Here is a 21,132-nt window from a genome sequence, read left to right on the forward strand (position 1 = left end):
CACATGTTACAGTAGGCTTGAAATTGTCATGAGCATACAGTAGGCTTGAAATTGGGGGATAAGCAAACAGCTAAATGTAAATAAAATGAGTTTGCAGTCATATGTGCTCTTTTACATTTCTGGTCACTAAGACATCGGTAACAGAACAAACTTCTCATGGTAAAACATAAGCTGCATTTGTAAAATCCGAGAAGTTTATGATTCATATAGTGATAGTGTAACATAAAGCAGAACAGACAACTAGCTACATTTTTGCCAATGTAAATTGAACAATGTCTATGACCTAATTCTTATTTAATCTTAGTCTGACTCCTAAGGAATGCTAGATTCCAATATGGTTGACCATTTGTTGGATCATTAACTGTGTACCTTAGAGCAAGTCACAACTTTCTGCCCTCAGGGTTCTTCTATAGAGGACAGGCTCTGACATACAAATCTCTTAGATTAAGGGTAAAATGAGATATATATGAAAACTGTGGAGTAAAGAGATGCCATCATTAACAAGTCATGGAATACTTTGTTCCCTGCTCTGGGGGACAACGTAGTAAAGATGGAAATTTCTGATCTCAAATGTATCCCTCTGGGTCAGGAAGTGTGACACATAGACCCAACAGCAATAACTTAAATAAGCCTGATAGTATTCAACAGTTTAATCTTCTGTATTTGGAAGATATGTTTGTGTACAGAGTTTTCACCAGAAAGTTTTTATAGCAAACACTTTATGTCAGAAGTTTATTTTATTGGTAAAATATTAAATAATATACAGAATTAAAAACTGCACTTACACTTCTGAGAAGAAATAAATCTTGGACAAATTATATGCTTGTTCCTGAGATTCCCTAAATTTATTCCAGTAGCTGTGCACTCAGACAGTACAAACCTTTATAATATAATCCTTTTCACAAAGTATTACAAAGTTTCTGCAGCTTTAGTTGTACACACATACAGACACACACTCACACATGCATATACAACACTCATACACGTATACACAGTACCCACATACATGCACAGAACATGTATGTGTGTGCATTAAAAACAAAATACAAGTCCCACATTTTAGTCTGCAGTGATAAAACTGTTTAGCAGAGGTCTCCAAATTGGTATATAGCAGAGCTGACTTGTCACACAGCTGCAAAGACTGTTTCGGTATTTCCATAGTAAACCTCATTTTCTGAGGTATTGTATTTGAACTTTAAAAAAACTACATTACACTGAGCAAACCTGACATACAAGTCTGGAATTTTAATTTTACATATATATTTTTATATATTTCTTTTCAAAACAGTTTTTATTTTCCCAAATTATTAGTTTGAAAAAAAATGAGGTTTACTGGTTTGACCTATTTTTTTTTCTTTTGCTTCTAAAACTCAAAATATCCTAGAAACTGTCAAGCAATTAGTTTTTAAAGTAGTCTAATTACCTTTGGTATTGTTAAAGAAAAAAAATCTAAAATGGCCAAGACACATACTGTACAAATGCAGTAACTGCCTTTAAAAGAAATGCCAAAGAAATGTTATCTTTTAACAAAACATGTATTTACATTACAGCAGTTTTACTACAGGGACACAGGTATAAAAAAAGAAAACCAGTATTCTACATATAAATATGTATGATACGAAAAATACTTCTTACTTAAATTTGTATGAAAACAGTGCTCCAAATATTTCTTAAAAATTGTCTTCAATAGGTGATAGGTGTTTAAAATTGAGCTAAGTGCTTTGCTTTTATTTTAAAGTTCATTTCCAAAAGAAGGAAAATGAAATAAAAACTATTAGGTTCTTAATTTAAAACATTGGACAAGGGTCTAAGAAGAAAATTCAGTCTTTAAGAATTGCAACTTTTTCAACTTGAGGACACATTTCTCAGGCAAAAGATTACCAATTTTAATGGAAATTTAGCCTAAATAAAGATACCATGAGAATAAACCAGTGGCTTCCACATCCTCTAATCTTTTTATTATACGGTGTTTTTTTCTTTGCTTGTTGTGTCCTTTAAACTAACATGCCATGATCTTCAAGGATTTCTTTTGCCATTAACTAAAGAAAGAATAGATCAGTTAAAAAAAATAACCATAGTTTTTAAGACTTCAAGGAAAGTATTGCACTTGTACAGAAAGAAAAGAAAAAAATATCTTTTAAACTAAATAGCAGAAGCAATCATTCGGAGATTGCAATTATAACACATGGTCTAAAAGGTCCAAGTATTAAGAGCAAATATGAAGCCTGGAGAGCCCCCTCCAAACCTGGAATATTATTATAGTAATGTTAAAGCATCTTCTCCCGACTGGGAGATTTTTAAGACTTTTTGTTTTAGACTTTTAACATCTTTCTAAACTCTTGCAAAAAAATTATTTAATCTCTCATACATTTTAGGAGGAAAACCAAATCAGAACACAAAACCCAACAGAAAAGGAAGGCAAACATACCATATTATGATGACATGATCTCTGGCGTCCTATTTTAGGTACCCAATATTTGAAAGTGAAAGTAGCACAATGGTTATATACCTTACTATTTTTAATCCAACCACTTCTCTTTTTAATATAAAACTACACTTGAGTATAAAAATATGTCAGCAAATTATACAGCCAACAAAAAATCACACACAAAAAGTTAAGACTTAAGAGACCAATGAATCGGAAGTCAGAGTTGACCTAATCTTCAAACTAGTGGGGGAAAGAGAGGCAGAGATGTCCAGAGGCAGTGATGGAAAGGATGTGGACGGGGAGAAAAGGGTGGTTGGGGGAGGAGAACAAAATTGAAGAGGTAACAAAGAACTTAGTTACACAGAAGGGGAAGTGATTTTATGTTCAAAATCTGAGAGTGCCTGACAGTCAAAATGTTTTATCACAGTTTCAGAAATTGAACTACTTAACAAAAAGACACAAAATAATACAACAAAAACAAAACCCAGAGTCCTTCCCTTGTTACAGTGTATTCATTTTTCAAAAATCCACTTCCAGTAAATTAAGTAGAATCCTGATAAGTGCATAGTAGGGGATTCAGTGACCTCCACCCGTCTGAGAAGCTTTTCTTACTGTGTGTCACTTGAGGTAATTTGAAGGGCCCAATTAACTGCAAACTGGCTTATCTGTACCTTTATGAAGTTATATGTTGTGTTTTATGTGGCTTAGCAGAGGGCCTCTAAATTTTATATCTTATTCACAATAAAAAGGACATCTTAGAAAACTAGTCATTCACGTACCACTCTCTGTATGGGGTAAAGGTTAATTCACAACAAATTTATACAGAAAATATACAAATGCAATGTTATGGGAGAAAAATCCCATAAACAGAATTAGGAACTTATTTCTAAGAGTGCATGTGAAAAATATCCACAAACTTACAGTACAGCAAGAGAAAACTAAAAAGCTAGAAATATAATGTTACATAAAAACCTTATGGAAATCCCAAAACTTTAGGTTACTGCAATAAATGTAATAAAAATATTCAAGGTGTCATTATTTGGCCTAGCAATACACTATGATAAAAAGAAACACTAGCATATCACAGCTTCTTGGTCATATGACATTTGCTTTGTATAACAAGCAGCTCATTTTTATTTATTTATTTTTGAAAAGCTGTCATATCCTAACACATCCATTGCAAGTAATACACAATCATGGCAAGAAACCATTTGAGATTATCTTTTGGAGAATAGCAATGTGATATGACTATTCAGTTTTGTTTTGTTCAAGGAGAATTAATTACCTGCTTCTTTACCTTATTCCATAAAACATTAATAGATTAGGAGACAGATTCTCAGACTAGGACAACACTAGTCTATAAATGAAATTTCAAAACAATACTGTATTTTATTAACCAAAATTCCACTAATAAAGCCTGTGTGACACTAGAACTGATTCTTCCTTAAAAACAAAACAAAACCACATACCATAATGCAATTCACAGCTGAAATTTCCCTCTATGCCATATTTTACCTACATGATCTTGTAATGGTATTCAGAAATACTATCAAACTAATAAGATTAAAATCTGGTTGCAAAGTTTCCTTTTACTTTAAACAGATGAGCTGAAATTCTCTGATTGGAACTTCCTCTAACAGTTTTGCCCTAAGAACATGAAGATGTATTATATAGTACTCAAATTTAAGTGGTTTTTAAAAATACATAATAAAAGTGTTTGTAGAGCTACAACAGCTAACCAACACTCTCTCAATGCATTTTAAAAAGGCACCAATATAAAGAAATTTTATAAGTATTTAATACATTAAACTCAGGATCTTAAGATACCAGTTACTGTATATTTTAATTATTTTGCAGAAACTGGAGGTTTAAAAACATTTCTGAGATAACTCTCATATATACAAATTTTAATTTCACCCCTACTCTTTTCTTTTGCATTTGGGGAATTTTTTTGGATAATCTTATACAGATAGTACTTACTAAAAATAATATATAAAATATAACTAAAGAGGACCACAAATGTAATGTATCTCTTCTTGTACAATGAATATTTCAAAGTAAAAAAAAAAAAAATGTAGTCAGTACCTCTTATAATCTAAGTTCTCTCTTGAAACTAGGGACATAGTTTTTTTTTGTTTGTTTGTATTTTTGCAGCTTTTTCTGTTCTTTTTCTACTTTACAGAATCATTTTGGAGATAGGATGACATAACATTTGGAAAATCAGTTAAAACATATTTTCATCTAAATGCCTTCACTGATGTCAACATATCATAAAGACTTCATAGTTTTGTGAGGTGTAGAGTTGAGACATGGTAACTATAAATCAAAACATCAAGGTCACTAAAATATTGTCTTTTTCCATTTGCCAACACATAAAAATTATTCTTTTATTTTTTTTGTATCTTCCTATTCAAAAGTTATTTTTGTTTCCTTCGTTTTGGAAGTTATACCAAATCAGCTTAAAAATCCTTTTCTTGTTTGTTTAGATTCATTCTGCAAGTAGATTGTAAAGGCCCAGGGTTTTAGTTTAATAGTTGAACTAGTCCTAAAGACATACTAATAACTTCTTTAATATTTCTTAATACAATCTGGTAAAGTAAGTTTACTAAATTTCTCAGGTATTAACTAATTTTAACTCTTTAAGTGCTCTTGCAAGACATGTGGTGACTCTAATTGCTTCTTTTCATGACTTTTCTTCAAAGGAGTGTGTATGTGTGTATGCACACATGCACGCACTGACACACACATACAATTGCTTGTATGCATGGAGGAAAACCATTTTCTACTTTGTAGCCAAATCTAAATCCTGGTCTCTCGCGTTCTGTCCCTCCAGAAAACTCTCAACGGAATGTTTTAACGACTCGAAATCTCTTCCAATCTGCTTATTGGTCATCTTCACCGTTCTAAAAAGCCAGGTTAGAATGGCTTTTTAAAAGTGATTGACCACTATTAGAGAGGCAGCACACATCTCCAACAGGAGCTGGAGGTAAATTTCTGGGCAAAATCAGGGCAAAGCAATGTGATGAATTTCTGAATTTTTGCCAAACCAGAAGAAAGGGGCTAACCCATTTTTATGCCCCTCCAGTACTCTAATGTGAAATCTCACCTAAATAAATTGGGCATATAACTGTTATGTAAAATTTGATTTATTTGGTGTCTGACCCTCATATTTATTTTTAGGCCCTACCAACTTGCATATTTCCTTTTGTGAAGAAGGAAGCATGCAAATATAGCCATTTAGAGTTTCCCAGAAAGCACCATGCCCACAAAAATTCTAACCTGCACATTTGAATTGACCTCGTCCTCATTTGTCCCTGCCACACCCTGAGCCATCTTTATCTCTTTCTGTTCCTCATATCATGTAGCTAAGAAAGTACAAGTATACACTTGTAGCAAATACACTCTCACAAATATTGTCCCTTTGATAAAGTAGATTCTCAAATAGATGAAATCAGAAAAGGAGTACTGTCTTCATGAGGGTACTACACAACTCTTTAGGTCCACCTAAAATTCAGCCTCATCCCAGGGTAGGTAGACACATGATTGTTCATACACTGAAAAAAACAAATAGTGAACAGGAAGAAAATTCATAGATGATGCCAGCAGAAATCCACACACAGCCAAAGTTATGAACACACTGCCATCCACATTTCCTTAAATTGCAGTAAAACACAAAATCAGTAACTTACATTATTTACCTTCCTCCAAAAGGGAAAAAATATGAAATTCCAATTTTTTGACTGGTTAGTGTAGGGGGAGGTAAGGAAGTCTCAAAAGCATACTCTACCTTTGAATAAATTGTGTGTTCACCATGTACCAAAGCATGCAGGAGGGGAAAAAAAAAAAACAAAACAATATTCTATTTAAAACGTTTCATGTCTCTGTTTTGGTGCATTCTCTTAGATTTAAAGGACTAGTTTGGACATTTCTCCAAAAATAATTATAAGAGGAACGAGTAAAGGAGAGCTGAGTTAAAATCGTCTTTGCCCAGCTCTAGCTGTGTTAGTGCTCAGAAGCTGTTTAAATAAGCAGATGATAAATGAGAAGATGAGTCAAGAGCAGTATTGGGGCCGGATTTGCTTCTCTGTCCTTAAGTCTCTAATTTTGCTAGTTCTCACATCATTCTGCATTAAAAACATAGTTTCAGCCTCCTATTTATTTTTTTAAGAGCAGTTATCAGTTACTGCTTAACAGAATCAGTACTCATAAATGACTATCAGATAATCCAGCCATGGTCAGGCCTGTCCTCCCTCAACACAAGCAGCAATTTCTGTATCCAGGTATGTCCCCCCAAAATGACTTGAATTGATCTCATTTTTCCCTTCCCTCTAATGCTGTTGGACTGCACATAAAAAACAGAGCACCTTTTTATAAATGAAATAAAAAATTTGCACATGAAAAATGATAACATGTATGGATTAAGAGGTTTTTTTTTGTTTTGTTTTGTTTTGCTAAGGTACTGAGATTCATTTCTGACAAGGACTTATAAGTAGTTGAATGTGTTTGAGATGGAAAACTGTGCAGGACATGGTGACTTTTGCTTGGAGGTTAGGTTACATTCTAGACCCCAAAAAGTGTAAAAAATAAGCTGTTTTTTTATCTGTGGTCTAATGTACAGGTTACAAAGAAGTTCCCTTTTCCTTGCACCAAAAGTGGTAAATGTTATTATTCAAGAAATACTAGAATAAATAGCCCTAGTTCCATAACCTTATGGGGTTCAAGTTACCATATTCAGGTCGAATTAGTAATTGCTCCGAGATTTTGAGAGCAAAAACCTATAGCAAAGAGTTTCATGATCTTCTACTCAAGTAGTAAAGGATGATGGACTATGGATAGAACACTGGGTGGTCACAGCTTGAAAAAACCAGTGGGAAAAGAGAAATACCAGAAAAGGGATTTCTGAGTAGGTTTTTTTACTCCTACTGTTAGCCTAATTATATGTTTCTGCTGACTGGTTAACACTGATTAAATGCGGATAAAGTGACAATCGTAAGCATACTTTCAGAAACAATTATGTACACTATGCCGCCATCACATTACGACTTTAAAAGAAGACTTCCAAAACAAATTTATGAAAAGCAGAGGTCCTTTCTGGAAACTACTGACTGCCTCTTAGCCACTCTTAGACCATATGTTATTCTTAAAACTAGATAAAAATACTAGTCATTAAAGGTGTTAAAAGTAAGGCTGCCAGGGTGTCTATAAAATACCAGTCATCAAAACTATGGAAAACAGTGCTTAAGTTTAGAAAAATTAGATCACAGGACCTCAGATGTATTGTAGGTGTCCTCAACTACCTGTAGTTTACAAGTTTTGCTATATGGTACAGTGTATAACATACCGTATTATAAATTCCATTGGGGAAGTAAACATAGAACCCACAACAACTCATCCAAGGATTATCACTGAAATTAACACATGTGTTTGTGTTTCATGATCTCTAGAGGAAAAAAAAAGTTTACATTTTGAAACAGTTTCTTCTTTGAAGAGTAAAATTACTTATACCACTTTAAACTGTGGAAGTTCTACCCAGAAAACTCCAAACTTCCTTGCCTTCAATCATAATCCTGAACATCAGTGGCAAATTAGAATCTCTTAGGTGAACCTATATGAATCAAGTGATTTTTTTTCCAAAGCAGGATATACCTTATATTTATGCATGGCAGAAATGAACTGCTCTTAAATTCCCACGTTACCAAGAACAATATCCCCTGTCCCTTCTCTCTTCTGTTTCTTCCTTATTGTAATTAGGCAGAGTAAATGACACTGCATCCACAAAATAAGAATTAATGACAGTAATAATATTAAACAAACAAAAATAAAAGGTATGTCGACATCTGAGGGAAGGTGGGATTGTAAGTGCAGTATTTCTTCATGTGCAGTTTGTTACTTCATAGGGGTCCCCTTTGGAATGAAAAGGCCTAGTGGAATGTGTGCTCCCCTCGAACAATGTGTGATGAAAACTCATAACGGTCCTGGCTTCTGTAGCCACAGATGTTGCATTCCAGTGGGTCCCGGTAGCCATGGCAACCCATATGAATGGTGTACATGACATGGTCTAGGAAAAGGACTCGGCAGTGCTCACACTTGAAGGCCCTAATCTGTTCTCCTTCTCCATTGAAGACCTTGTAGATGTCCTTCAGAGAGCCCTTAGGAGCCTTGGTGGTATCCAAAGCCTTGACATCCTCCTTCATGTAAGCTGGGCTTTGTTTCCTCTTGGGATTTAAGGCAGGGTTTCCTTGGTAGGACTGGTGGTCATCATGGCTGCTTTCTGAGTCTGTAGAATCCAGGCAGCTATTGCTGGGAGAGGCCTCTCTTTCCTGGGGTCGACTCTTTGGTCTGATGAGAGAGAGAGGGCCATCCATGTTGTTTTCATGACTATCGGAGGTTTCCCTGCTAATGGGTCTTTCTATCCTATTTGGATGATAGACCTGAGAATAAGCTGAACTTATAACCGGGGCCACCTCAGCGATTGTGCTTGGCGGGTGCTGCATCAGTGGGTGAAGGGCCTCAGCTCCAAGGTAGGTGATTGCATTGTTGATGGCTTGGTCCATCATATGAGACTGCATTAGCTCAGCCTCTTTCTCATATGTTAAGTTCATATCAAAGTGAATGTCTGGGTAGCTGAATCGCATGAGCTTTTCCCCTGAAAGGGGGAGGGCAAGAAAAGTAAAAAAACAAACAAACAAAATACAACAAAATTAGTGACTGGGTTAAAATATAAATGTACAAAGTTAATTGTCTCCATTTTCTATAATATGATATTCTTTAGATCAAGCATTTGTGCTCTTTAATTCTGCTAAGACTCAAATACTCTCAGCCTGCAAAGGGGATTAGTAATAAGAATTTCACAAGCCATTTGCACTTGTTTTAATGCCATCATGAAAATGCATCTAGCCAGAAAGGTATGATTGAGTGTGTTATCCTATTTTCATTCTCAATTAGAATTTCCACTTGTCTAGAGCTCAGCAACTGTAGGCAAAAGCAGAAATACCAGGTGAAAATAAGTCAGAGACTATGCTTGTTTTGCATATTTTAGACATCAGTGACCAAGCCACAAAGAGCATAAAAGCGAGAGTGATCTGATTATAACATCTGTCACTTCATTGTTATATATGGTTAATTTGGTTGATTTAACTGCTACATTAGAAAAAAAAAAATTATAGAGCCGGCATTTGTCACCCTAGAGAATTCAAAGATGACACTATTAAAACACTGTTAAAAGCTGTATTGTTTGATAAACTGAATGGAATTTAGGACTATTTAAAAACAGGAGTTATTTCCACAAGTAGTTTATTTACAAACTTGGAAAATAATATGTTTGTTGTTTTGCTTCTTGAAATGGGGAATTCATCATTTTTACACCATCCCTTCCTTGTTTAGACATATGGGCAATGGTGCTGATATGTACACCCATTGTTAGTTTTCCATGCTTTATCTTGATTGAAGTATTTTTGTAGTTTTCCCTTTAATATCTACTTCAACAAATCAGTATTTTACTTCAACACAGTGTCTAAAGATTAACCATAAAAGAGCCTTGTGCATAAAGCAGGAGAAATCATTTTAATTTTTCTCCTTTAAATGTTTCCAGCTTTGGATGGTGTATTTTATCTTTTTAAAATTCTGCCACTAAAACAACGTGGTCTCCTACTAATTGCCTGGTTACTTTCATAGGTAAATCTTACAGATAAAGGCTTCTTAACAATATATGTGGACTTCTTATAAATGTTTAGTATGTTATTATAGATGGATGCCTACTTTGTAATGTTGATAAAAAAATGTTTATCTACAGAACTGCATTCTGGAAAAGCACTTTTGGATCACTAGTATTATTTCAGGTTTGAAAAGAGGTCCCCAAAGTGAGATTAGGGTTATAATCGGAGTAATGAAAATGGAAGAAAAAAATGATGAGACCTGACCTCATGGCATCCAATTTAAGATACTGCAATGTTAAGACTTAAAAAGTTAAACTAGACAAACCTAATCTATATTCTCAAGGAGCTTACAGTTTAGAGAGAGTGACAGTGATTTAGGAATCATTTATAATATAGTGTGATATGTGCTATGAGGTCAAATAAAAGGAATATATATTAAGGGAGTAAAATAAGACTTCTTGAAGAAAGTAGCATCAGAGATAAGAATGTGATGACAAATATTAGCCAAGTAAAGGAATGTGGGGGTGGAGCAGCTGGTAGGAAAGCTCAGAGGCAAGAGGGTATAGCTTGTTCAAGGGATTACTTAAATTTCAGTATATAGCTGACAGTGGAAATAGATGAGAAAGAGAAGATAATAAGGCTCATTCAACAGCTAAGGAATTTGAATTTCATGCTGAGAGCAATACAGATTAATAGGGTTAAATGCGAAAGTGACTTGACTAGATATTTATTTATAAAGATGGTTTAGGAGGTTATTGCTATAAAGATCTGGTGGCCTGAATTAGTATAGTGGTAGTGGAAATGGAGAAAACCCAATAAAATGGAGAGAAATTTAGAAAATATAGTTTCTAGGGCTTGGTGATTATCTAGACTTAGAATGAAAAAAAGAAAGAAGTTAAGCATGGAGCCCGTTTCTTATCTGGGAAACTTAGTGGATAGCAGATAGAAAAGATGATGAATTCAATTTCGGAAAACTATGAGTAATAGTCGTGGTCCAGTAACTGCTGAGTAGAGTCTCAAATTTAGAAGAGAGATATGGGCTTGAGATGTAGATACATAAGTCATCAGTTGATAGAAAGTAACTTCTGAAGCCAAGAGAATAAAAGGTATAACCCAAGCATTGGTAAAGTGTGAAGATGAGAAGGTCAAAAATAGAACCTGGGAGAACACCAAGATTTTTATGCCTGCCCACAGACCAAGGCAAGTTGGATTCCTGCACTGGGCCCCATGTTTACAGAGTCCCTTGCTCCTCATGGAATGAGGAATGTGTAGAGCCAAAGGAATATGCCTATCTGGAGATGACTCCCTAGACCATACCCTGGATACCCAAGACTGAAGAATTCCTTTCCCAAATGGCACTGAGTTTGCACTAAAGGTTAGCATAGTACTCTTCATATGGTCTATCTTCCTGGTATGCACACACTTAGGCCTGAGGAGAGGCTAATACACTACTCTTTATGTGCTGTGTGTGGGGTGCAATGTGAAAAGAAGCTGAATGTGCAGGCTGAGGTGTCCACATGCATATGCATGAGGCCCCTTTTGGTACTGGAAAGAAACAGAAGTGGGTCTAAGAGAGAGGGCTGGCTCCAGGTCAGGCAGTGGTTCTGCTCATGCTGTCAAGGTCTGGTGTGGAACTCTAAAGGATCTAAGCATTCTATATTTATTTGAACTCGGTCTTCCAAGTTAGGAAGGTAGAACAATAGTTTTTCAGCTTAGGGGCATCTGGGTCTCTCAGGTGGTTAAACATCTGACTCTTGGTTTCAGCTCAGGTCATGATCTTGTGGTTTGTGATTTCAAGCCCTGCATCAGGCTCTGCACTGTCAGCACGGAGCCTGCTTGGGATTCTCTCTCTCTTTCTCTCTGTCCCTTCCCCTCCCCCCCTCAAAATAAATAAACTTAAAAAAATAATTTTCAGCTTAATTTAAAATATTCAAATATTTAGGCATATGAATGGAGGCCTTCATTAGTACTTTTGCCCCATCTGCATAGCTGTTAAGGGTAGATTCATAATGAAGACTGAGAAGGAGCAGAGAAGCTAGAAGAAATGCAAGAGATCAATGTCATGGATACCAAGAAAAGAAGTGTTTCAAAAGCAATTAATTATTCAGGAGTGGCAAATGTTCTGACTGATATAAGATAGTCTAAAAAGGGTCCACTGCACTTGACACTATGGAAGCTGGTGATGTTGATAAGAATCATTTCATGGGGAAGAAAACCAGGTTGCATAGACTAGGGAATGAGTAGAAAGAAACTATGGAAAGGAAGCATAGAGAACTCTTTCAACCACTCCATTTTTTGAAGAGGAGAAAGTAGGTAGTAGCAGGAAGGAGATTTGGTTTTGAGGGAATTTTTTTTTTTAAATGATGAGAGTTTATCATATTAAATACTAAAAGGAAAATGCCAATAGAGGGGAAAGACTGAAAATACAAGTGAGAAAAAGGAATAATGAAATGTAATGCATTGGGTTGGCGGGGGGTAGGCTGTGACAGAAGAATTCCCGGGCACAAGAAGAGGAATTAACCTTAATTAAAAAGAGGGATTCTTCTTTCATTGAAACAAGGAGGAAAAAAAGAAAATATTCCTATAAATGCACCTAATCCTTATAAAATTCGTAATATTGATATCATTTCAAATGACTTTATTCCCTGTAAATTGAGCTAGAATACCATCAAGAAGTGAGATACCGTGTTTGTGGAGAATAAATGTTGAAATGGCTATAGGGTTCAGCAGGAGAGAGGACTGTGCAGGGATGGGATCAAAGTAGGACTGCTACAATGTGGATGGAACAACTGATATTTGAGATCACTTATTCACTGATTCATAGTGACCAATTTGTAAGGCTGTGGGCTTTTCTCCAAAAGTACTAGCAGCCCTGTAGATATGGGACAGATGCTTCTCTGCTTTCAATAGAGTGGGGTTTCCTAGTGGGGTTTCACTAGGAGAAGGTGATAGAAAGACAACAAAGTAAGAGAGTCAAGAATATTGGCAACAGAGTAATAAACGTGATTAACCATGGAATCTAAGCTGATAATAAAAAGAGAGGAGAACACAAAAAGATAGAAAGTTCAGGGATCATTGGTCTGTAGGGCTTGAAAAGGTCAAAGAATAGTATTTAACCGAGGGGCATGGTAAAAAGGAATTTATAGTGAGTGTGGAGTGATGAAATTTTCATTTCAAAAACCATCACAGAGACAATGTGTGATTGCTTTTTATATACTACTCGAAAGGATAATCCAAATAAAGAAAAAAATACCATTAAATTCCTAATAAGAATCTAATGTTATTATTTTAAAATCAAGATGTAATTAGGAAAAAACCTGTCCCCCTTTTCTAAGGATATAATCAAATCAAATTGAGAATAGCATCTCTAAGTCATAGTAAACATTGAAAATGTTACAAAGAACAAAACTAGATTCAGAAGACATAAAAAAAAAAAAAAACATTTATATAAAGGAAGAAAGACTGGAAGAAAAGTTAGGGCCCAAGGCAAGCTTTTGAGTATTCTTGCAGTATTCTTGATACTATATCAGTATCAACTGTGATCCCTTAGGGCCATTCTCTAGTCTTTTATTCAAAGAGCTCTGTCAATAAATCTCTCCAGCTTGTCTTAAAATGATATTTTGGTGATTTGTTAGTTCTGCGATTTCAGATTGAAAGGATATCTTCTCTAAGTGATTGATTATTGGAGTAAAAGAATTTTATTAGTCTTCCCTCCCTGAAATAACCAAAGATTTTCTACCAGTCATCACTCAACCCATATCAGGATGTTCCACAATACTCTTTTTTTTTCAACGTTTTTTATTTATTTTTGGGACAGAGAGAGACAGAGCATGAACGGGGGAGGGGCAGAGAGAGAGGGAGACACAGAATCGGAAACAGGCTCCAGGCTCCGAGCCATCAGCCCAGAGCCTGATGCGGGGCTCGAACACACAGACCGCGAGATCGTGACCTGGCTGAAGTCGGACGCTTAACCGACTGCGCCACCCAGGCACCCCCCACAATACTCTTTGACAATAGAATATGAGAATCTATTTGAATATTTTTCTCTTCTAATTTTTACCCTTTATAGTAATAAAATCTATAAGAATATATTACATATATAATTAATGGCAATTCTTTATATAGAATCACTATTTTTTATGTATTCTTTTTTAAATTTTATTTATTTTGAGAGAGACAGAGAGAGGGAGAGAGAGAATGCGAGCAAGGGAGGGGCAGAGAGAGAGGGAGAGAATTGTAAACAGGCTCCATACTGTCAGCACAGAGCCCTACACAGGGCTCAATCCCATGAACTCTGAGATCCTGACCTGAGCTGAAAACAAGAGTCAGAGGCTTAAAACCAATGGAGCTACCCAGGCACCCCACTATCTTTTATACATTCTTAAAAAACTTAGATGTTTTTTACATCTAAGGGCTTGGAAATGAAAAAGAAAAGTCTAAATACATTATATTTAATCTTTTTGTTTCAAAACCATAGGCCAGATGAAAACAAAGATCCAAATATGAAAGATCCAAATATGCAAGATCTTGAATGTAGGTTGCTGCATTATTTTTCTAATGCAGCATTTTGGGGGAAAATATTTCTCTTAATTCTGGATAAAATAGTAAAAGCATTAATCTCATGTAAAGAAAACAGTTTAAAGACCTAGAACTAGTGCAAATTGGAAAACATCACAAAACTGGCTAACAGATGACACCATTCTCTTTAAGTATTTTTATTTTGTAAATAAATGGAAATTTTTACATACTAGTGTACTTTATAATTTAGTTTTGAGGTAGCAACTTCTATCAGTCTTTCTTTAATTTCCTAGGCCCATATATCTAAAGGTGTGTGTGTGTGTGTGTGTGTGTGAGAGAGAGAGAGAGAGAGAGAGAGAGAAAGAAAAAGGAAAGAAAAAGAAAGAGGGAGGGAGGTACACATGGAACAGCATAAAGCAGAAATTAAGAATGGACAAAAGAGATGGGTATTTATCTCTTGAACTGAAATACACCATCTGTAGTTCTAATACATGGGAACATACTTCTCATTAAAACCACCTTTGAAGTAAAATCATTTGTAATGCTTACCCACAAACTTTTGTGGAGTGGAGCTTTTACGTTTTCCCATATTCCCTGTGAGCTTCTCTATGACAGCAGGTCTCTCAAAAGGCACCAGAGAAATATTGTTGTCCATAATAGGCTCTTGTTCCTTACAATCTTCCATAGGAGGTACTATGTAAAACCATACAAAAAATGCAATCTGATAATTTCTTCAACATTTTAAAAAGATACAAAGCTGGATTTGCCATCTCAATATGTGTTAGATAAACATAAGCTAGTATGCTTGGATAAAAGTAGAAAGAATAACCTTTAGTGTTAAAGTACATTCTTTAATTTTACACACACACATACATACACACACAGACACACACACAGAGGGGATTTGTTTTTATTCGAGTCGTTCTCAAATCAATGACAAACTGTTGGCCACTATTGGTGGCAAACATGTTCATCTTGTTTCTCATCTTACTCCTCTGAAAGTGTTTTTAACATTGATTAAAATCAATACCACTTTAAGACTGCACTATTCTCAAGGCTTTCGGAGTTTATTTTTCTAAAACAAATTAAGTAAGTCAACTTGTTTTGCAGGAAAGCTTAAACAGACACACAGAATAACAGCACGATATTTAACCAGGTTTTTTTTTTTTCACCCATGTATTTTCCTGTAGCAGATTTTCTATTGATGAGACAAGTGAGCTATTAGCCCTACTGGTAGTAGATAAATACCTGCACAAAGCAGCCTTCATGAAGGAGTTTCAATTCTGAACATGTCTATACACAGTAAACTGTGGCAGCTTTATGACTCTAATTTATTTTAAAAAGAGCTCTTCAGCAGGATAAAACATTCCATTTCCAAATTGGCATATATGCTCACTAAACTGCTCTAACTCATTTGACATAAACTCTCCAAAGCTGCTCCCTCTGCATCACATTTGTCTAAGTTGCTAGGGGCTAATAGAGTAGTTCACAGATATTGACATTACATATTGACATTCATAGTATAGAAAAAGGATTTAACAAAAGTTTTTGCATAGAAATACTGTCAAAGGATGTTTAAGGATAGAGTAACATCTGAGACAGATGAGATCAATGATTGAAGCCAGAGTTCACAGGAAAGACCATAACTTATTCTTGATTATTGTTACTTTCTCTAATTGTACCTGTGCCAGGGCCGTTTGGGAGCCTACAGGATTCCTATTTTAGAATATGTTTACTTGTTCAGCAGACACTGTAAAATGATTTATTCTGCTCCTTTCATTTGTAAAGGAGAGTTCTACTGTGTGAAACACAATACATTCTCATTTATAAGACCAGGCACTAAAGTAAAATGAGAAAGCAAGAGATGAAAGTTAAGAAAATCCAGTGAACTATTCAGGTGACCTACTTAATAACCAATACAGGTTGCTGATTTTGAAGAAATGAAAAATGGCAACAGAAAAATCTTTTCCTAATTTGGACATGTTTAAAGAAATCTATACCCAATCTAAATTTTGGGTTAACCTAGTATATTCTAGTGGATAGACCAGAAGAATTTAATCTTCAACCTTATAAGATACGGCTACGATTGGCAAGAGATTCTGCAATTACTGGATGTTAATGTAAAAGGAGATTATGAGATTCAGGAAGAAGGAAATACTCAGGTCATTTTCTATACTGATATAATCCATGATGTTACCAAGTGGAAAAAAATTATATCCCAAGATGTTACACGAAACATTATGTTCTCTTTAGCCAATAACTAAAGTAAAAGCAAATACTTAAAAAGGAAAGAGAAAGGCTGACCAAAAAATTCAAACAAGGGTGGCCAGGAGGATGGAATGGCAGTCGAGAATGGATGTGGTTGGAACCATTAGTTAGATACAGATTATTGTCAAAGTCTTAATTTTTGTTTTGGGTGGTGGATTCATAGGCAATTACTACATTATTTAACATAACTGTCAAGCTAAAAAACAGGCTATGTATGGACTGAAGATGAAAATATGTCACAAACTGGGATCCAAAATGAAAGAAGGAAAGAAAAAAAAAGGTTTGTTGTTGTAAATTTTGTTAAAAAAACAGCAAAACTGGTTAACAGGGTTTGCCCCCAAATTGAATATAATAATTAGTTTTGAAATGAGTAGTCTAAAACTTGGCAGTTTTGCTCTAAGTCTAACCTTGAATTTTCATATTTGCACACATTTAACACTCAAAACGAAACCTGGGTGTGCGAACTGTCCCACACCACATCCACCTCAATTCAGATGATTTGTCCCAAGTTCAATGAAGCTCATGTGAACTGAAAACAATGACTTTGTCAGAGCTCTGGTCTTACTTCTATTTAACATCAGCCCTCCACATATCAAATATTGAACCTATTTCTACCATATCAGCAATAATAATAGTAACTGATATATACTATGTGCTAAGTACTGTTTTAAGACTGCATTAAATTATTTAATCTTTTCAATAACCCCCTTGAGATCAGTCCCATCTCCATTTTGCAGATGGCGAAACAAAAACCCAGAGACTCCTTGCTGTTTATATCTAGTTCATACGGAATATGTGAGTTGAACCTAGGTGGCCTGGCTCTAGAGCCTGGGTCCTTGGCCAGTACACTATACTATTGTTTTTTTGTTGTTGAGATAATTAGACTGTTGACTTTTAATAAACAAGTTTGACATATTTTTAAGGTCTGCCATTGGGAAAAGATCTGATACATTTTCTCAATTACATAACTAATCTGAATGGTTTTTTTTGTTGTTTTTTTTTTCTTTCATGGGTCTGGGTGCAATGTTTGGGCTTGAAACAGAAAACAAGTTCTTAAGTTAATTCAATAATGCATCAGTCACATAGTGAGAGATTTATCTAGGCTAAGAAAATATCAATAAGCTAATCTTACTTGTTAGAGCAAACTTCATAACCAGCTATTTCCTTGACCTTATTTTTGAAGTTATAGCCAAGAGGAAAATATGTTTGTAATTGCATTATTTCATTATGTCATCACATTTATAAATCTTAAAGACAGAAGCATCTAAGAGTGTTCCCAACATAGCCATGTTTACCAAACAATCCACTCAAATTCAAAATCCAAAAAGACAGTCTAGATTAGATCACCTGTCCACCCCCTGGCCAGGAAAGGGCAGGGAAGCTACGCTTATAGTCTTTTCATATAATAGGAGGGCAGTTCTCTAAAGGAAAATGGAAGTTTGGTTATCAAAAGAAGAAGGAAGTTTTGTAGGGCAGGGAAAAATAATGGATGTCATCTATATTGTCACAGACTTTCTCCATGTTGCCAAATAAAAAAAAAATCAGTTTATCTTATTTTCTTGATAACATCTGACAGTAATGGCTTGCTTTGAAATCACTCTTTCCATTTTCCATTCTCTGCTCCTACTTATCTTCATGGCTCTTCTTTTTTTTTTTTTTTTTTTTTCTTTTTTTCCTCCTGGTGTTTTCTTGGCTTTTCTAGAAAGTTACCCATATAACTTTAGAAAACATATTACTTCAGGTTACAACCTCTATAATGATGACTACCAAATCTTTATTTCCTACCCAGACTTCTCTTGAGAATTTGAGATCTATATATTCAACTTCCTTCTAGACAGTTTCACTTGGCAGTCTCTCACAAGTGCCTAAAAGGTAATGTGTTCAAAAGCCGAAATCTCCATTTCTCACCCCATACTTTCTCCTGTTTTTCCAATTTCCATCTACTTAGACAGCACCATTATCTACCTGATCATCCATGCTAAATATCTATGACAAATACTAGATTTCTTCCTTTCACTCAGTCTCCTTTCCCTTCTCTCACCTCCTCCTAATATACATACATGGGTGTACTGTGTATTTTAGATTTTACATGTATAGTTGCTCTCAATTTCTAACTGTTTATGCCAGGCTACTAAGCCCTACTTGACCAATCAGGAGATTGTTGCAATGGTCTACTTGCTTCTCTCTTGACTCTTTTATCTCCTATATCTCTAGAAATAAAATGTGAATACAATAATATTTTTTAGGATGAAATACAAAATTCTTTGCTTAGCACAATAAGTCTTTGATATTCTGTTCACAGACTATTTCTCTGGCCTATCACCTTCCAATTTCTTTTGCCCGTACAAACTGGGCTCTAGTTATACAGTTACTTGTTGGTCCTTAACTCTCCATGATCTTTTAGGCTTCTATATCTTCACACATGTTGTTCTCTCTGCACAAAAGACTCCTTTCATGGATGGCTGTGTTGTCTTTCAAATCTTCACTCAAACAAAACTTGCCCCAGAAATTTCTCTTGGACACCTTGTCTGGTTTAGACATCTATCCTACATGCCCCTGTAAAGCTTATCAGACTATTGTGTTGGTTTACTGGTCTATTTCTAACAGTAGTTGGTAAGTAACCATAGAGTACAGATTGCATTTTATTTGTGTCTCTAGTACCTTTTATGATATAAGACAAATACAATATTCAAGGTTTTTTTTTACTGAATGACTTTATGGAGGAAATAATGTTACCAGATAGAAACAAGTTGAAGGAACTTACTAGAGTTTGCAGGTTCTCAATTATGTTCCCAGACTTGTAATTAAGAACTTCCCTTTCTCAAATAATTCAAAGCATAAACTTAATAATATATGTCCTTGCTTTAAAGCTACCTATCTTTTGGTTCATGCTTTCATTTTTGTCTCCTGGCAAGGGGGGAAAAAGCTAATTACATACTTCACTTTTTAAAGCTTTTTCTTCAAGCTAAAGAGCCTTGAGAAATGAGCATAAAGATAATTTTCAAATAAGATAATCTGCCATAAAATTAATTATTATTATCTTTATTTCCAAAACTACAAGTCATGAATTTTCTCCTTTTCCCTCAAAGTCAAAAACTTCTTATTCTATCTCCAAAACATGTCTCTAGTGTTTCATCCAGTTCTCTTCTCCTGCTCCTGTCTTTTCATCGTTTCCTTGGCATTCTTAATTCTAGTCTCTCCTTGTCCCTCAGTCAGTCATCTCTCCTATATTCTACACGGGTGACATTTTTCTTTACAAGAGAAAAATCAGATTACTCCAGTGGAATTCAAACATTCTATTAGCATAAAAGGCTCCATTTTTGCATTGCAACCAATTATGTTAGACTTATTTCCTATCACCTCTTTAACTGCAACTATGTTCAATGTCCAGGAACCTGCGAATGTTCTTTTATACTTCCAAGTGTTAGCCTATGGCAAGTGCTCTGCCTGGAACGTACATTCTCTGTGAATCTAATTTGTGTGATTTTTCTCAACCTGATGTACAAATCAAACACTGCACATAAGATTTCTTTGTTTTCTCTAGACAGAGTTAGGTCAGCTCTGCATTTGTGCTCCTACAGAAGTATGTATATGTCTTTATTAGAGCATTTATTTCATTTTATTTATCTTTTTTTAAAAGTACATATTTCCTATCAGACTATAAATGTAAGAAAGAAATTGCATCCAGGTATCTTTATATCCCCAGAATGTTTCATAAAAATAGGCATATAGCAAGCCTTCAATAAATGTTTCCTGAATGAAGTGAAAGAGTGCCTCTTTGACTTCAGACATGTCCCTCCCTGGAAGAGCCAACATGGGAAGAACATGTTTTAGGAATGAGTGGCTAGGAGACATAACTATGTCAGATATGAACCAAAACAAAAGAATAATAATGAATTTCAAAGAGTTAATGGCAGCCACAATGATGGTAATGGCCACCCCTACCACTAAAAATAAGATAAAAAAAATAGACAAGATAAGCAGGATAGTAGGAGAGGGATGGGGATAAATATGAATTTCACCGTGGCTGTCTTTCAAAGGAGACACATGCCAAGCTATGTATATGAGACAAGGTTAATGATGAACTCTGAGAATATTCTGTCCATGTTTTTTTTTTTTTTTTTTTTTTTTGGTTAGTTCCCACCCCAAATACTCAATTCTGTATTAAGAATATTAACAAAAGGAAAAGGAGATTAAGGATAATCTCAAATTATTACTACAACATACCTAGAAGTACAGTATGAAATGGTATTAATATAACCT

At 35.1% G+C, this 21,132-nt stretch overlaps 1 protein-coding gene across 9 annotated transcripts in view; it reads right to left on the bottom strand.

Moving 5' to 3' along the window:
- Window positions 1-643: 643 nt before the first annotated feature.
- IKZF2 (IKAROS family zinc finger 2) overlaps window positions 644-21,132 on the bottom strand; it is a 163,327-nt gene continuing 142,838 nt past the window's right edge. For 8 of the 9 annotated variants that reach the window (XM_040476145.1, XM_040476143.1, XM_040476148.1 and 5 more), the window contains 2 exons: window positions 15,151-15,294; window positions 719-9,074 (listed from right to left, as the gene is read on the bottom strand). In XM_040476145.1, coding sequence (XP_040332079.1) covers window positions 8,350-9,074; window positions 15,151-15,294 — 869 coding nt within the window. In that variant the 3' untranslated portion in view covers window positions 719-8,349. Of the gene's footprint in view, window positions 9,075-15,150; window positions 15,295-21,132 lie in introns of all 9 variants that reach the window. The other variant, XM_040476149.1, reaches the window with a different exon arrangement.

This window comes from Herpailurus yagouaroundi, unplaced genomic scaffold (assembly GCF_014898765.1).
Source record: "Herpailurus yagouaroundi ecotype Mexico unplaced genomic scaffold, PumYag 140, whole genome shotgun sequence".
NCBI classification, from domain to species: Eukaryota; Metazoa; Chordata; class Mammalia; order Carnivora; family Felidae; genus Herpailurus; species Herpailurus yagouaroundi.